Raw genomic sequence first — 16,579 nt, forward strand, 5'->3', positions numbered from 1 at the left:
AAACTGTGAGGTAGAAGCCAATTTTCCCCACTTAAGGGGAAAAAAATTCCTTCCCGACTCCAAGATGCAAGAGTTCAGCTTGGGCCCCCTTTCCCTCAGTGCTTTGTGGCCAGGGGCCGGGAAGCACATTGCCTTTGTGCTGCCTGAGGAAAAAATTTAAACGACACCCCCACATGCCAAATTCTTGACCTAACCCCTTCCCTCCAGCCAGAGGTGCACTTTCTGTAATACTGGTGTCCACTTATGTGGCACAAGGGTCTTTGGGCCCCCTCAGGCTCCAGGACCCGGTAGCGACTGCTTCCTCTGCACCCCTTTTAGCTACACCACTGGATCCGACCTCTGACACCCCCACAAACTTGAGAATAAAGTGGCTGCAGCGCTGAATCGACACTGCATCCTCTACACTACTTTCCCTAAACAGCCACGCTCCCGGCCTCCCACTGCTCGGGGAACCTCAGTGCTGCCCCCAATTCAAGTGAATGGGGCCAGCCTGCGTTTCCATGTGGAACTGAAGGGCCAAGAGCATCACTATGCAGAGAAGAGTTAGAAGGGATGCAGCGCTAAACTAAAGCAGTGACCGCTTCATACTTAAAGGGGTTCTCTCACTTCAGCAAATGGCATTTATCATGTAAAGAAAATTAATACAAGGCACTTGCTAATGTATTGTGATTGTCCTTATTGCTTCCTTTGCTGGCTTGATTCCTTTTTCCATCACATTATACACGGTTCGTTTCCAGGGGTTACGACCACCCTGAAATCCAGCAACGGTGGTCGTGCTTGCACACTATAGGAAAAAGCACTGTCCTATGTGAACCTCTTCGATCCCGGCTACCAGAGAGGCCGGCGCTTTTTCCTAAAGTGTGCAAGCACGACCACTGCTGCTGGATTAGCTCATAACCCCTGGAAACGAGCGGTGTATAATGTGATGGAAAAATGAATCAAGGAGGCAATATGGACAATAACAATACATTAGTGTCTTGTATTAACTTTCTTTACATGATAAATGCTATTTGCTGAAGTGAGACAATCCCCAATATCGATGGGGTTCAGGATCGTAGTATTAGCAATTTACCATCCCTTTATAAGATAGGAATACCCCTTTTAGAGCAGCTGTGTCATCACAGAATACCCCTTTAATCTAGGACAAACTATTAGGACTGTTCTCTATGAGCCAAAGCGGAGAGCCGCTAACTGGACTCGGATCATCCATGTATTACATGGACAGCCATTTATCTTAATGGCCGCCATGTGACACTACATTTCTACGCGGCAGGGGGGATGTCAGGATGGCCGCAGCTTCCCTCGTCTAAATGAGCTGTTTGGCTGGAGGTCTTGAAGTCGGCTGATCATCACCGCGATCAGAGATCCCCTTTATCGGCACAGTGATTCCAATGAATGGAATTTGCTTCATTATTTATATTTTTTTCTTATGTTTTTTTTTTTTTTATCTACCAGAAATATCTGTTGTGCATTTTTAAGACAGACTATGTTGGTGGTTGAACGGATTATATACGATTGCACAAAAGAAACCGTCAAAGCAGATTTTTTTTCTTTTTTTCTTTTTTCTTTATTTTTTTACTTATAATGGAAATGGTGATAAATAACATTAAAATATACTGCTATAGGTTACTCTCATACATTAATAGGATATACAGTGGGTCACTTTATATTCTAATATCTTCTCCTATGCAGATCCTCGAATGCAGAATTAGGAAAATGACCTTTGGTGTAGTTTGCTCATTCCCCGCAGGGCTCATAACTGGAGGATCCCCAGATAATTTGTCTTGTTAATATTTTTATCTTTGTGACTCGGACGGATCCTGACGCTTTATAGCCTCGTGAAAAGGTCCGCCACTAGGTAGATCAAAGCTGTGGCCACTTACTGGCAGCAACAGTGACCATGTGCATGGTGACGCACAGCCGTAGGTTCTCCATAGTGTATCCATAACACATTGTGAGAGCTCCGTCCTTAGGAAGTCTGAAGTAGTAGAATAGGCCCTCTGTATGTAGATAAATGGGGTGATACGTAGGTATGCGTATAATACTTATGGATGGTATGTCTTGCTGGCTGAGAGAGACGTTGATCCGTATGCATCACAGGAGTATCCACGGGGTGTTCTTTACTTTGGGCTTTCATCAGCAGGGAGATTCAACGTAATCGTTGTCCAGGCCCCTGCGGAAGCGGTCAGTTAGTGTACGGCTGATGACAATGACTCGGGGAGCCATGCAGTCCTCCCGCCGGTGGAGGATGTTCCAAATCAGAATAGCAGCTGCCAAAGTTGCCAGTAGGCACGCACCAATATCTAGGTAGCAGGACCAGGATAGAGTTGTGTGGGGTCCAATTCGGTAGAAAGTCACCAAACCTATGACTAGGACAAAACCTGAAAGAGAATGGGTAAAGCTTTGTTAGTGTGTCCATCATAAGGAGAACGTAGCTCAAAGGTAAAACCACTTAAATACAACTCTTCTAAATCTAAGGCCCGGCTCCCGCCAATGGTCTGCAGCAGGGGCGGTCTGGCCATAGACCCTACAGGGATATTTCCTGGTGGGCACCCAAGCCCTCCCCATTGCCACCAGCTACATAATGATACATAATGATCTAATGCTAGGCGCATCGAGCACTTGGCTGAAAAGCTCAGGTAACTGCCTGAAATCAGACATATTGCCGTCCTAAGGACTGCGATACAGTTGACTATCGCAGCCAGGGCGGCAGTATTTTGTGCTGCACTGTGGTATCTGGTTCTGCTGGGCGGTAATTTGTGCTGCGCTACTGTATTGCAGGCCACGCCTACCTGCGTTGCCCCGCCTTCTGTCAATTTAGACCCGCCTACAGCATGGAGCCTCTTTTAGGTTTTTTCCAGGGCCACTTTAACTTTCCAGTGCTCCCCTGATCTGCAGCATTTATTAAAGCTTGACTTTCTGATACACCAGGGATCAGCAACCTCTGGCTCTTCATATGTTGTGAAACTACAACTTCCAGCATGCGCCATTAACTTCTGTGTAAGTTCCAAGAACAGCCGAGCAAGTGTGCATGCTGGGAGTTATAGTTTTCACAACACCTGGAGTGCCGGAGGTTGCCCAACCCTGTGATACACATTCTTGAGCTTCATGGAAACCATTGATGTCGCTGATACAACAGAAGATGTCTTTTAGGTGGTTTTTCCCCTTGTAAATAATTTAGTAAATGTTTTAACTTAAAAGTCAGCTCAGTTTTCAGGTAACTCGTTGGAGAATTTAGATTTAATTTTGGAGGGTACCCATTCAGGACCTTCATTTGTCAGTCTGGCTACAGGAAGCGTCTCTCGTCATGGCAAAAATTACACACACTGATCTCCGTGGACATAGTGTAATGCTTTATTTCACCAGTGGAGGCGCTGCGGTATGTTCGGGGACTTGGTTATAGTAGGCGGAGTCTACTCTTGTTCTGCTGGGCGTCTCCTCCTCCTAGGCTGTAGCGCTGGCCCATCGCAGAGCTCACAGCCTGGGAGAAAAAACCTCCCAGGCTGTGAGCTCTGCGCTGCGATTGGCCAGCGCTACAGCCTAGGAGGAGGAGACGCCCAGGAGAGCAAGGTCAGTCTCTGCCTACTATAACCAAGTCCCCTAAGTCTCCGCCTACTATAACTAAGTGAGCAAAGATACCGGAGGACATAACGGGAGAACGGAGCGGCGCCCAGGGATAATAGTAAGTGCAGTGAGATCCCTGGGCGCCGCTCTATATGGCAGGATACTTAGTTCACAATGTTTTTCCAGGTGAAAGGTCCTCTTTAAACACTTGTTGCCGAATTCTCCCACAGATTACAGTTGGGGGTCCTATCAGTGGAATAGCTTGTGGTCAGTTTATTGTCAGGACATCCTTCCAACAAAAAGAGGACTGTCCAAATGTCTTCATTAAATGGGTAGTCTGTCAATACCGATCTCTTGAAGCTTCATGATCCTCCACCGGTCTCTGCTTCCCATACCCTCTTGATATAGGAAATGTAGATGCATCCAGTCACTGGCCTCAGGGGTAACCCGCCTTCTCCAGTGACTGAGACCAGCAGAAGACCATTAAGCATCGGACGGGGACTGGTAAGGAGAATATTGATTTTATTATTTTAGTCCATGGGAAGGCTTTTTAAAAAAAATATAAGCCTCCCTTTTTCTCAGACTCAAAGCTTCTCTATCTCCGAGATCCTGAATTTGTGACCCCACTAATCACGAGAACAAGGGTCCCATGTCCCCCATTTTAAAGGAGCAGCACATCGGGCATGCTGTATGACCACTATATGGGACTGACAAAGATAGCCAAGCACTATACTCTGATATAGTAGGAGTAATTAAACATAATGAAATCTTGGATAGACCTGGATTGCAATATTTGGTATAAAAGATGGCTACAGAGGAGACGCCAGGTATCTAGGAAAAGGAATCCCTCTGCTTTGGTTTTACCGCACTATAGTATCTTTATTGCGTCCAGACGGTATGATGTTGTGAAGACCTATAGATCTGAGTGGCAGAATCCTATTGGCCCATTTGTATTTTTAGGGTTGTAAGGGGAACACCCAGGGTTTTGCTAATAAAAGGAGTCTTCTGCCATTTGGGGTCGGAGGAGGAAGACTCAAATACCACCACGAGGCATGTCTTCTTATTCATTGTCCCTAGACTAGATTGTAAGATTTGGAGAATTTGCAGGTCCCTTGTTTAGGGATCATACAAAAAGTCTACCATGACCTCTCTATCAGCTCATCTTCCATTCAAGCAGGGAACACGGAAACCCCCGTTCTCGTGATTGGTGGAGGTCCCTGCGGACCATCCTCTGGTAGTGTGAACAGTGGCAGCGGTACTGTATGAATGCCCACCGGTAGTAATACGGGTCAGCAAATTTCTGTCGTTCTGCCTGTTTTGAATGGGAAGGAAGCTGAGCGTGTTGTTATTTTGTCTCTCATGGCACACAGCGGCATGCACGCTCCCCGCCGCTATATTTAGGCTGCCCCTCGCTTCCTTTTTGTGCAGCAGTCTGCTCTGAACACTGGGCGAAGGGACAGAGACTGAAGGGCGCCAGGATGTCCCCTCACAGGAGGAGGAAATGCCTGTTACTACCTGTTATGCAAACCGGGCCTTGAAAGCTTGGGACATGAAAAATTGAAAGGGGGGGGGGGGGGGACTTTGGAAGAGAAAAATTGTCGAGGAAGCAGCATAAAGGGGTAGTCCCGTAGCATGCCATAGTGAGATAATGGAAAATGCTTCATTGTATAAACTGCTAGGCCTGTGATCGCGCTGCAGGTGTTCATGGCTTTTATGTCATGGCATTTTAGTGGAACATCATGTTCTTGTTTTCTTTTCTGCTAATGTAAAAAAAAGTTAGAAACCCCTTTGCCCAGATAGGAGTATAACCCCCAACAGCAAGAAAAACAAACGTATGTCCTTGGCCAAATAAATCCTACCCTTCCGCCTTCCACTTGAGTCACAAATGACCGGGATGAGGTCATTTTGAGGATACAGTAGAAGGCCTCATGCACAGAACCATATTTTAGGTCTGTGTCTGATCCACATATTTTGCGGATCACACACAGACAAAAAAAAAAAAACGGACGGCATGTGGATGTCATCCATGTGCTGACCGCATCCGTACGTCCGTCCCACAAGTTATAGAACATGTCCTATTCTTGTCCATGTTGCGGACAGGAATAGTCATTTCTATGGGACCGAGAAAAATGCAGGTTGCAGAGGAAAGGTCTCTGTATTTTGCGGATCCACAGTTTGAAGACCTTCCAAAACGGATATGGTCATGTGCATATAGCCGAAGGCAAAAATATGTAGTCACATTAATATTACATCTGTATGGGATTGTTGAACATCTCATTCAAAGATCACACAATTTAAAGGGGGTATTCCCATCTTATAAAGTGATAGCCTGTCACTAGGATCTGCCAACCACTTATGACACCTACCAACCCTGAGAATGAAGGTGATGCGGCGCTCGTGTAGATCTGCATCCCCTTAAAGTTTATTCTGGTTAGATTAAGATAGGAGATAACTATTAGATCTGTGGGGATCCTGCCGCTGGGACCTCCGCCGATCACAAGTACGGGGGCCCTGTACCCTCTACAGCTCCCCTGAAATGAACGGACCGGCCAGTCACACATGCGCTTTTCCACTCCATTCATTTCTTTGGAAATTCCGGAGATAGCCAAGCAAAGAGTGGCCGCATGCGTGCCCAACCGGCACGGGGGGCGGCTGCAGGGGTAATGGGGCCCCTATTCTCGTGACTGTGGTGGTCCTAGCAGTAGGATCTCCACAGATCTAATAGTTATCCCCTTTAAAACTTTTCCTTGCACAGCAGCACTCCTGAACCAAGAAGACCCTCATTCAGACCATTCTTGTTCCTCCCCAGACCCTTAGTTGAGATTATGGTATATATCTGGGTAGAAATCCATTACCATTTGGTGATGTGGGTCTGTGTTTCCAGTTGCAGCAGAGTTCTGGACAGCTATACCCGGGCTGTAATTACCAAATCGGTTATCTAGGCCTCCTGCATCAATAATGAAGACCTCTTTTCAGGTACAGACAAAATTGAAGGGATATTCCAGTTGTGAAAAGTCATCCTTAATCCTGAAACTATTAGATCGATGGGTTACTGGGAAATAGGCGAGTACTACTCGGCCGGGGATAGGGGATAACGTCTCACAACCAGAATACTCCATTGAAGTCGGTCACCATGTAGGGGAAGGAGGCAAACGCACTAATCCGAAACCATCTGGTCCAAAATGATGCGTCTTAATCCAATGTCCTGGTAGGCATTGGTTCCAAATCTCCCAGATGCAACCAAGTTTTTGAAATCTTCATTTATTCCACACTCAGGTGGGTACTGTGCTATCCTCTGATCATGTCCTGCAGCTTTCACCGAATTGGACTTGCATAACATTTACCATTCACTTATTCCAGTGTGAATGAACGCTTCCTGACGGATGTCTCTGGTTTGGCTGATAACACTAGTCATGTTCAGAGGATCTTAAACAGGTTGGACATTGACCTGTTACATGTGCACTTGGCAGCTGAAGGCATCCGTGTTGGTCTCATGTTCATATGTGCCTGCATTACTGAGAAAAATGACTTTTTGATATATGCAAATGAGTCTCTAGGAGCAACGGGGGCGTTACCATTACACCTAGAGGCTCTGCTGTCTCTGCAACTGCTGTTCCCTCTCTGCTCTGAATGACAGGGCCAGGTGTGATCATATTGACACTGCCTGACCCTGTCAATTAAAGTGCAGAGGACGCGGCAGGTGCAGAGAGAGCAGAGCCTCTAGGTGTAAAGGCAACGCCCCCGTTGCTCCTAGAGGCTCATTTGCCTATATTATATTAACATAATTTTTCTCAGCAATGCGGGCACATATGAACATGGGACCAACACAGATGTCATCAGCTTGCAAGCACACATGCAACAGGTCAGCCAGTCTCGTAGGCACAAAACTGCTGACAGATGCTCTTTATAGGGAACTAGAAAGACCATTTTCTTACTCTCGGAGGAGAGCTAATTTGCATACTTTTTCCCAGAGAGATTCTACACTAGTTGGGATCTCCTCAAGGAGAAATGGTATCTCCTGAGATCAACTTCTCAAACCGCTGGCGTTCAGCTCCGGCCTTAGGAACCTTTCTTAGTGCAGTCCCTGGCTTCTTTTGCAAATAGTCCCGCTTACTTGGAATTGCTTCGTAATGATTAAAAATCTAACCAGTAATCTACATATGTCCGATTTCCTCTGCACATTTCCATCAACGTACACTTTATTTTATTTTTTAAGCCATACTTACTTGCAAGCTGAAAGACGGCAGCTATGGCTTCTTCCCACCACTGAGACTCCTGGGTGTTAATGGGCAGCTCCACTAGACCCATGAGAAAAATGAGCTGCCCGGCGGTCAGGGCAACCGTAGCAATCAGATTGCATGCCCTCATCATGTCAAACTGCACTGGAAAGGGAGACAGAACAGGAAACGGCATGTCACTACACCCATTTTATGTTTACACAATTTTCTTAATTTAGACCCCGAAAAAAAAAAAAAATCTACAAAGAAGCTTTTCATGGAGAGAAAGACTAAAATAGTATCAGTAGCTCCTACTATAAATGGAAAGGTGTAACCGTTTTAATATTTAAAGGGATATTCTAAGCCCAGGGGGGTCCGTTCTGGAGATGGGAGCGGGTCCCAGAGGTGGTATATCCTAGCGATATGCCACCAGATGAGTAAGTATGCAGACTGCTCCCTCTAGTGGTAGCTGTAAACAGCCAGAAATATTTCACTATACACTGGCTATATAGAGGATATGAAGTTATGTATTGGAAAATCAGAGCTCCAACAAGTATAAACATATATTATAACATTGTAATTCATAGTGTAGGATATGATGAAGGTGAGCGCACTGCTCAAGCGCAGCCACCCCCCATTCACCGCTATGGGAGTTCTGAAAATAGCCAAGTGCCGGCTCATCTATTTCCAGCAGTCCCATGTGCAGTGAATGGAGAAGTAGTCTATAGGACTTCTGAAAAGAGCCGAGAGTGAGCGCTTGTTTTTTTTGGAACTCCCATAGAAGTGAATGGGGAGGATGCTGCACATGCGCAGTGCGCTCTCCTTCCCTTTGGGGGACCCATTCTGCAGATAGGTGCGAGTCTCACCTCTGGTACCTGTTCCTGTCTGACATTGGTGGCTATACTAGCGATATGCCACCAATGTCTGAGATGACACAACCCCTTTAAATTATATATAAAGTACTTTAAATTAATATGCAAATGCCCAATCCACTCTGTGCTCCTCCTGCTTCCTCTGCTAGCCACTCCCTCTCCTCCTTGATTGACAGGGCCAGGTCAGTCGCCTGGTCCTATCAATTAAGAAGGAGTAGGAGGGGTTGATAAGGGAGCGCAGGAGGAGCACAGAGTGCACAGATCGGCTTGTGTCCGCCCTCAGTGCACTTAACTGCTCATTTGCATACAAATTGAAAGGACTTTTTCTCCACAATAAAGCTACGGTTCGCTAAGTTTAATTGCATGCTGCTGAGCGAGCCCTACAAGACACTGTGCCTGGTGTGACAGGGCACACATGTGTAGGCAGTCGGCTCCCTCTAGTGGACGCTGCTGATTTCCAGAATTCCTTAATTTACCTGGCTGTATACTCTCTAGATACCTTGCTTTGTTGTTTTTGTGCATATGTTCAAATTCCTTAGATTGCCATGACATATACAACGTCAGACGTGACCTGACAGACCTAAGCTCCATCTGTGCTCTCCGGTAATTAGAGAAGAAAACCGTATGTACTTAAATCATTTCTGCAAAGGTTTTGCAATGTGGACCAACAGTTTATAGAGAATATATTTTCTGAGGAATAATCAGAATTTTTGTTTTAAAAGCAGAATTTTCCTTATGGTGCCTGATCAATGTTGAGGAATGTCCACACAGGTGGAGCCACGGCATGGTGGATACTGATGAGTGGCACAATAGGGATTGTAATGTCTCCTCACTGCTGCTGTTTTCGCATTCTGCTGTGGTAACTACTACTATTAAAAGCCTCTTGATAAGGATCTCCAAACTTTACACTACATAGTCTTGGAGTGAATTGCACATGCTGTTCTGTATCCTGCAAATGTGGTTCTGGATATCCTGTCCAACATTACTTATCTTGTACTGATTGTGAGCTAGAGCCTGGATTATACTCCAGAGCTGCACTCACTATTCTGCTGGTGGACTCGCTGATTACATACATTACATTACTTATCCTGCACTGATCCAGAGTTACATCCTGTATTATACTCCAGAGCTGCACTCACTATTCTGCTGGTGCAGTCACTGTGTACATACATTACATTACTTATCCTGTACTGATCCTGAGTTACATCTTGTATTATACTCCAGAGCTGCACTCGCTATTCTGCTGGTGGACTAGCTGTGTACATACATTACTTATCCTGTACTGATCCTGAGTTACATAATGTATTATACTCCAGAGCTGCACTCCCTATTCTGCTGGTGGAGTCGCTGTCCATACATTACTTATCCTGTACTGATCCTGAGTTACATCCTGTATTATACTCCAGAGCTGCACTCACTATTCTGGTGGTGGAGTCACTGTGTACATACATTACTTATCCTGTACTGATCCTGAGTTACATCCTGTATTATACTCCAGAGCTGCACTCACTATTCTGCTGGTGGAGTCACTGTGTACACAGATTACATTATTTATCCTGTACTGATCCTGAGTTACATCCTGTATTATACTCCAGAGCTGAACTCGCTGATCTGCTGGTGGAGTCACTGTCTACATACATTACTTATCCTGTACTCATCCTGAGTTACATCCTGTATTATACTCCAGAGCTGCACTCACTATTCTGCTGGTGGAGTCAATGTCTACATACATTACATTAAACTGTACTGATTCTAGACTGTATTATACTCCAGAGCTGCATTCCTTATTCTGCTACAGACGCAAGCTGTACATTTTCTTTGACTAACCCCTTTTAATAAAGTAGGTTCCTAGGTGCGAACTGCCTCTGAGGTGGGTAATAAATCCCCCTGCCAATCAACTGTTATCACATTGGTTCTAGGAGTCCCGGACTATTAAAATAATTATCTAAATCAGTTTTTTAATGGAAGGTGCAGATCCAGTTTGCTGGGGGCTGTTTTCTCAGTCTAAGGGTCCATTTACACGTCCGTAGAATGGGTCCTGATCCGTTCCGCAACGTTGCAGAACGAATCCGGGCCCATTCATTCTCTATGGGGCCGGAGGAGATGCGGACAGCACACAGTGTGCTGGCCGCATCCGCATTTCCGGAGCGCAGCCCCGATCTTCCGGTCTGCGGCTCCCGAAAAAAATAGAACATGTTCTATTTTTGTCCGCAATTGCGGACAAGAATAGGCATTTCTATGGGGCTGCCGGCCGGGTGTATTGCGGATCCGCAATACACTACGGACATGTGAATGGACCCTTATGTAGTATTGCAGAGTAGTTCACCAGAGTGCACACTAATTATATCACCTGCTCAATACTAAGGAAATCCTAAAAACATGACCGGTAGGTAGGTGGACCCTGAGGACTGGAGTTGAGGAACATTGCCATAGACCATACAGGGAAATTTCCCGGTGGGCCGATGCCCAGAGGGGCCGCCTGGGCCCTCCTCACAGCTGGGCTGACCAGTGGAAGTTTTTGGGGCTGTATTTTGTTCTGCTGGCAGTATTTTGTGATGGACTGTGGTATTTGGCTCTGTTGGGTGGTATAATGTGCCACAGTATGGTATTGCTGGCTCTGTCTTCCATCAATTTAGATCCAACTACAAAACTTTTAGAATTTATTCCAGGGCCACTTTAAGTTCCCAGTCCGCCACTGCTCCGCAGGCAGAATACATACTGCTGTTGTAGGTTAGCCCTGTCAGCAGACTACAGGCTTTACTACAGTATGCATCCCATTATGGACTCTCAGCAGCCTGTATTATGCAGAGAGGCTCAGTCCTCGGGCTGCTAAGTTATTCAGGTGATAACACCACAGTGTATTGTACCATAGAGGCAGAGCACATGGCTGCTATGTGGCCCCCGGAGAGAGAGAGAGGGCCCAACCCAGGTTATTGGAAATCTGTGCAAGACTGTCCAGAGAAACTGCATTTTTAGGGCCCTTGCAAACGACCGTATGCCCTCCTGGACATACAGTCCGTGAGCGGACCATATGTCCCGGAGCGGCATACATCGTGCGCACGGGAGCGCACAGCATCATAGGTTACTATGATGCTGTGCGCATCGGGCCGCCCCGCGGGTCTATTGTCCCGCACTCATATGATATTATGTATGCAGCTCCGGGACACATGGCCCGCTCACGGACCGTATGTCTCGGAGGGCATACGGTCGTGTGCATGAGCCCTTAGCAAGCAAAGGGGTAGACGCTGTCCTGGGTGGCAAAATTGGTCCCTTCTCTTCTATATACACCACGGTCTTAGCACACTCCTGTATATCCTTTGGACGCCGGAATTAGTTATTCACGGGATTATAGAGAGTTAACGTAGTCCGCACGTACAGATTTAATAATCCCAGCGAGCAGACTGGTTATAAACCACAGTCCATTGTTAGAATTGGCGGTGTGCGCTGGCGGCTGCTGCACACTATCCTGTGACATGCACTTTACAAAGCTGCACACTGTCTAGCACACGGCTTTCTACATGTGGTATTTGACCTTTGGGGGAGCAGCAGATGGGGGAAGGAAAGTGAATGATGAATGTTTTATTACTAGTGACCTAATGCATGCTGTGCATTTTCTGTGTAACCCCTTCCACGCCGGCGAGAACAGCATCGCATTACTGCCCTGACGGAAGAGGTTAATATTCTAAAGCATGTTACGTAGAGGAATAGGGGACAGGACTGATAGATAGATGCATTTCTGAGAAGCCTGGGTGACTCTGTAAGGACTTATGCACACGACCGTTCCGTTTTTTTAGAGTCCGCAAATTGCGGATCCGCAAAACACGGAAGCTGTTTGTTTGCCTTCCGTAATTTCCGAACCGGAACAAGTGGCCCATTGTAGAAATGCCTATTCTTGTCCGCAAAACGGACAAGAATATCACATGTTATATTTTTTTTGCGGGGCTAAGTAACGGAGCAACGGATGCTGACAGCACGCGGAGTGCTGTCCGCATCTTTTGCGGCCCCATTGAAGTGAATGGGTCCGCACACGAGCCACAAAGACTGCGGCTCGGATGCGGACCAGAACAACGGCCGTGTGCATGAGGCCTAACTAGTACATAAAAAGCTATTCGGCTATTATTCCTCCTGTAGCTCAGTCACTTAGGCCAATAATAATTCACGTCACTGAGTTGCTCCTCTGATGATCAGGGGTTCTCCGCTTTGGACAACCAGTAGTTGTTAGGAGAGTCCCTTTGACCAGGAGTTGGTAACAGAGTGTTCTTCTGCTGGGACCATCAGGGATCAGCTGTCATCGGTGGGAAAACCTTGTAGAAAGGTTCAATCTCTCTGTAGCGCCACCACAGGGGGAAATTAAGCATTGCACAGTGCCTGGTCAAATCAATGGGTTGTCTATGTAATGCAGGTCGGGACAGGTCTTCCTGCGCGAGAGTAACTGTTTTCCACTGTGGCGTAGAGATGAGTATCCTGAACATCCCATAATATTAAAGGGGTTTTCTAATCTGCATGTCCTGTTCTAAGGGTTAGAGAAACCAGCAAGCCAGTGCCCACTTTTCCTACACAAAGTGAAGCGTTGTATGGCACCCGTTCATATCAGTAGGTCTCTATGAATTGCAGTGGTCCTCCACAGTGGGAGACACTGTTTGCGGGTTCAGCTAAACATCTAATGGGTATGGGCAGCCTCCTGAGGGGAGAGGAGGATCGGGCATGTTGGATTTTAACACCCTTTTGTTCTGGGGGAGTAAGCCACCAGGTGTCTGGCAGCATCTTTCTCCCTTCTACCATTCACCACACATGCATGCTCAGCCATATTGAGTGTTAATGTGTACAGAGGGATGGGAGAGAAAGAGCTGTCTGTCTGACATGTATAGTTTAGAGCTGCATATCTGTCAGCAGTTTTGTACCTATAAAACCGGCTGACCTGTTACATGTGCGCATGGCAGCTGATGACATCTGTGTTGGTCCCATGTTCATATGTGCCCACATTGCTGAGAAAAATGATGTTTTAATATATGCAAATGAGCCTCTAGGAGCAACGGGGGCGTTGCCATTACACCTAGAGGCTCTGCTCTCTCTGCAAATGCTGCGCCCTCTGCACTTTGATAGGACCCGGCAGTAAAAACATCATCACACCTGGTCCTGTCAATCAAAGGCCAGAGAGCGGAACGGTTGCAGAGAGATCTGAGCCTCTAGGTGTAACTGCCCTCGTTGCTCCTAGAGGCTCATTTGTATATATTAAAACATCATTTTTCTCAGCAATGCGGGCAAATATGAACATGAGACCAACACAGATGCCTTCAGCTGCCAAGTGCACATGTAACAGGTCAGCCAGTGTCATAGGTAGAAAACTGCTGACGGATGCCTTTCTAAAACGGATTCCTGGTTTAGAAAACTCATTTCCTAATAAACTACTAGGGAATTGTGAGTTAATAGATGGGGGTGCGCCTCTCAGAACTCTCCTCTTTAAACCAGAGTGGAGATCTACGATGAGTGTCTCTCGCACATATGCATTACACGGACAGCACCTTGATTTCTGTGTAACCCTTCCCTTATGCTGGTGCCGCTGGAGACTTAAACACTGGAGTCCTGGGAAAGAAGAAGTGTGATCCACTTATCGCCCTTTAGATATTCCTGGGGACTGAAGCGGCAGATAAATAGTGGTCGTTACTAAAAGTGACTCGGTAGGTACAGGGTAATAATTTCACTAATGTCTATGGACCTATCACCACCTGAAAATGTATATACTCCTGCTGACCAAATCCTCACACAGTGGGGGAACAAAACTTCTCTAGATGTCGTATGAACCTGTAGGCACCTCATCAAGTATTGTTCTCAACACGCTCCAATTTTACAACCGTCCAGGAATGTTCCATCTTGGAACATGTAGAATAAAATGTTACCTTGACCTGAAGAATATTCCCTTGAATAATACACTACTGTACTTCATCAGAATATCTACGTCTAAATGGTGGACCACAAAACCACAGCCTCCAGCTTCTTGAGGGATGTACTCTTTTACCTATGCTCAAACATTACTTGTAGACATAGCCCATGAGGCCCAGTTGCTGAAGGGAAAACTGACTGCAAACATAGAAAACTGCCACCAGATGCTAGACATTGAAGGGTCCTACTTTCTACAGCTTCTCCAATCCCTTCACCTTCTCTTAGTAGATGTCACCATATCAGGGGCTGTGCAGAAAAGTTTTCCGTTTCGGAGTTTGCATTTTCTATACTAGTACATTGCTATGGAGCCTGTACTTATGTTCTTGTGCTTTCCAATTAGTATTGGTCTGAAGTCCATGGCTTTAGCATAAGCACAATGACCAGTAGGACCCATGGTCAGTGGTGGAACGTGAGATGCAGATAAAGTATTGACACTCATACTTACACTTGACCGTGTTCCGGGATTCTTGTAAGCCAGATGGCTCCGACCCCCAGCCAATGGATTGGCAAACCCTTTCTTCTCCTTGTCCAGGCCTGGTGCTTAATCCCCTTCCAGCCAGACACATCTTCCAGAGACCAACGCTGCGCTTGCGTCCTTCCTCCATCGTCTGGTAGACCCAGTTTGGGGTGAAGGCAGCTGCATTGTTGAGAATGAGCGATACTAACGCTACTGCCACAGCTACAACCACTAGTTTTTGCATGCCCATCGCCCGTTAGCCACCAGACCTCCACTTAGACGGGACGATCCCTGCTGCGCCGCACTGGGTCAGGAGCAGCTAGAGGACATCTCCGCTCATTTTGAGAGGTGGAAGCCTCCCAGAAATGGCTCAGCCAGACCGGCTGGCTTGGAAGTCCCATGAAAGGGAGACGTGAAGTCAAAAATCCCAAGAAAATTTCTGTGTCTCCTCTCTATCCGCACTCCTGCAAGGCAACCCCCACCTCCTGCACTCGGAGATGCAACAGCATTCCCGTCTGTACCCCACCAAGCAAAGAAGCCCCCAACGAATGGTGGAGATCAGGCTCTGTTCTTCCCACGCTCCAAAGAAGACAGATGTGTTCCAGATGTGGCCCCCTCACAACTAAAGTGGGCGTCAAGTAGAAGTCACTTAAGAAGCAAAGGAGCAACAGTCTCCATAGTCCAGGGGAATAGAAAAACCATCATCGATTTCAAGGGAGAAGGTGGATTTGAGGAGCAGACAGCGGAGCTTCTCCTGGCAGCTGATGGAGGCTCAGCGAGAGCTCAGAGCGTGTGGGCAAGCGATGCAAGTCACAGAGGCAGGGGATGGGGAGGCAGCAGCTGATAGGAAGTTTTTGTTTTACGGATATATATATTTTTGGCATGGGATTTTGTTAATTTGTTTCCTAACTGTCTCTCTCGGAGCATAGGAAATGGTTGTTTTTTTTGTCACTGGGTTTCCCACCCCCCTCTTTCCTCTCGGCATCACCCCTCCTCGTTGCAGAGTTTTGGTCAAGCTTTGGGTGTAGATAGATATTCTGCAAAGAACCTCAAAGCAGGATGCATTTCCTGGAAGGCAGATTTCTCCGTCCAAAGCACAATTTCACCCCGTCCCTCTTCCAACTCGGTGTATTAATTCTTCATCCTCCTATAAGAAGCACAGCTGGAAGGGTAGAAGGGCCTCGGTCCCCCCCCCTTCCTCGTCATAAGGAACGCATTACTGTCAAATGTCCGATTCATCCGTCTAAAGAGATTGGTACGGTGACCGCCTCCCTCGGGGTAATTCATTCGTAATCGAAACTGACCTCGGGATTTAAGGAATTTCCCCTTTGAATAATGTAAAAAACATCCACCAGTAAAAGTCTAGTTTCTGGAACCTTCCTCATCTGTTTTTCTCTTTCTAGGAAAGTTCAGCAATAGAATGCAAAACTAGGCAGATTTACCATTCAGGAATTTGGAAAGCTGAGTGATTATCCATGTGGGAGCTAGTCATAGCTAAAAAGAATTTTTTTTTAAGATGAAGAAGAAAG

At 46.5% G+C, this 16,579-nt stretch overlaps 2 protein-coding genes across 5 annotated transcripts in view; one reads left to right on the top strand and one right to left on the bottom strand.

The window, feature by feature from the left end:
• The window catches only part of IFT140 (intraflagellar transport 140), an 88,395-nt gene that overhangs the window by 50,390 nt on the left and 21,426 nt on the right, over nt 1-16,579 (top strand). The gene's annotated exons all lie outside the window — the stretch shown is intronic.
• On the bottom strand, nt 1,544-16,236 carry TMEM204 (transmembrane protein 204). The gene is made up of 3 exons (XM_044303346.1): nt 15,039-16,236; nt 7,791-7,946; nt 1,544-2,381 (listed from the first exon to the last, which is right to left on the bottom strand). Exons 1-3 carry the CDS (start codon nt 15,298-15,300, stop codon nt 2,137-2,139), a joined length of 663 nt encoding a protein of 220 aa, XP_044159281.1. The 5' UTR covers nt 15,301-16,236; the 3' UTR covers nt 1,544-2,136.

Source organism: Bufo gargarizans, chromosome 8 (genome assembly GCF_014858855.1).
Source record: "Bufo gargarizans isolate SCDJY-AF-19 chromosome 8, ASM1485885v1, whole genome shotgun sequence".
Taxonomy (NCBI): domain Eukaryota; kingdom Metazoa; phylum Chordata; class Amphibia; order Anura; family Bufonidae; genus Bufo; species Bufo gargarizans.

Excerpts from the sequence above, each read along its gene's own strand:
- TMEM204 (XM_044303346.1), bottom strand. The coding sequence starts at position 15,300 with ATGGGCATGCAAAAACTAGTGGTTGTAGCTGTGGCAGTAGCGTTAGTA. Across the intron at positions 7,947-15,038 it reads ATCCCGGAACACGGTCAAGT|TGCAGTTTGACATGATGAGG; the intron begins GTAAGTATGAGT and ends CTCCCTTTCCAG. Across the intron at positions 2,382-7,790 it reads TGCCGTCTTTCAGCTTGCAA|GTTTTGTCCTAGTCATAGGT; the intron begins GTAAGTATGGCT and ends ATTCTCTTTCAG.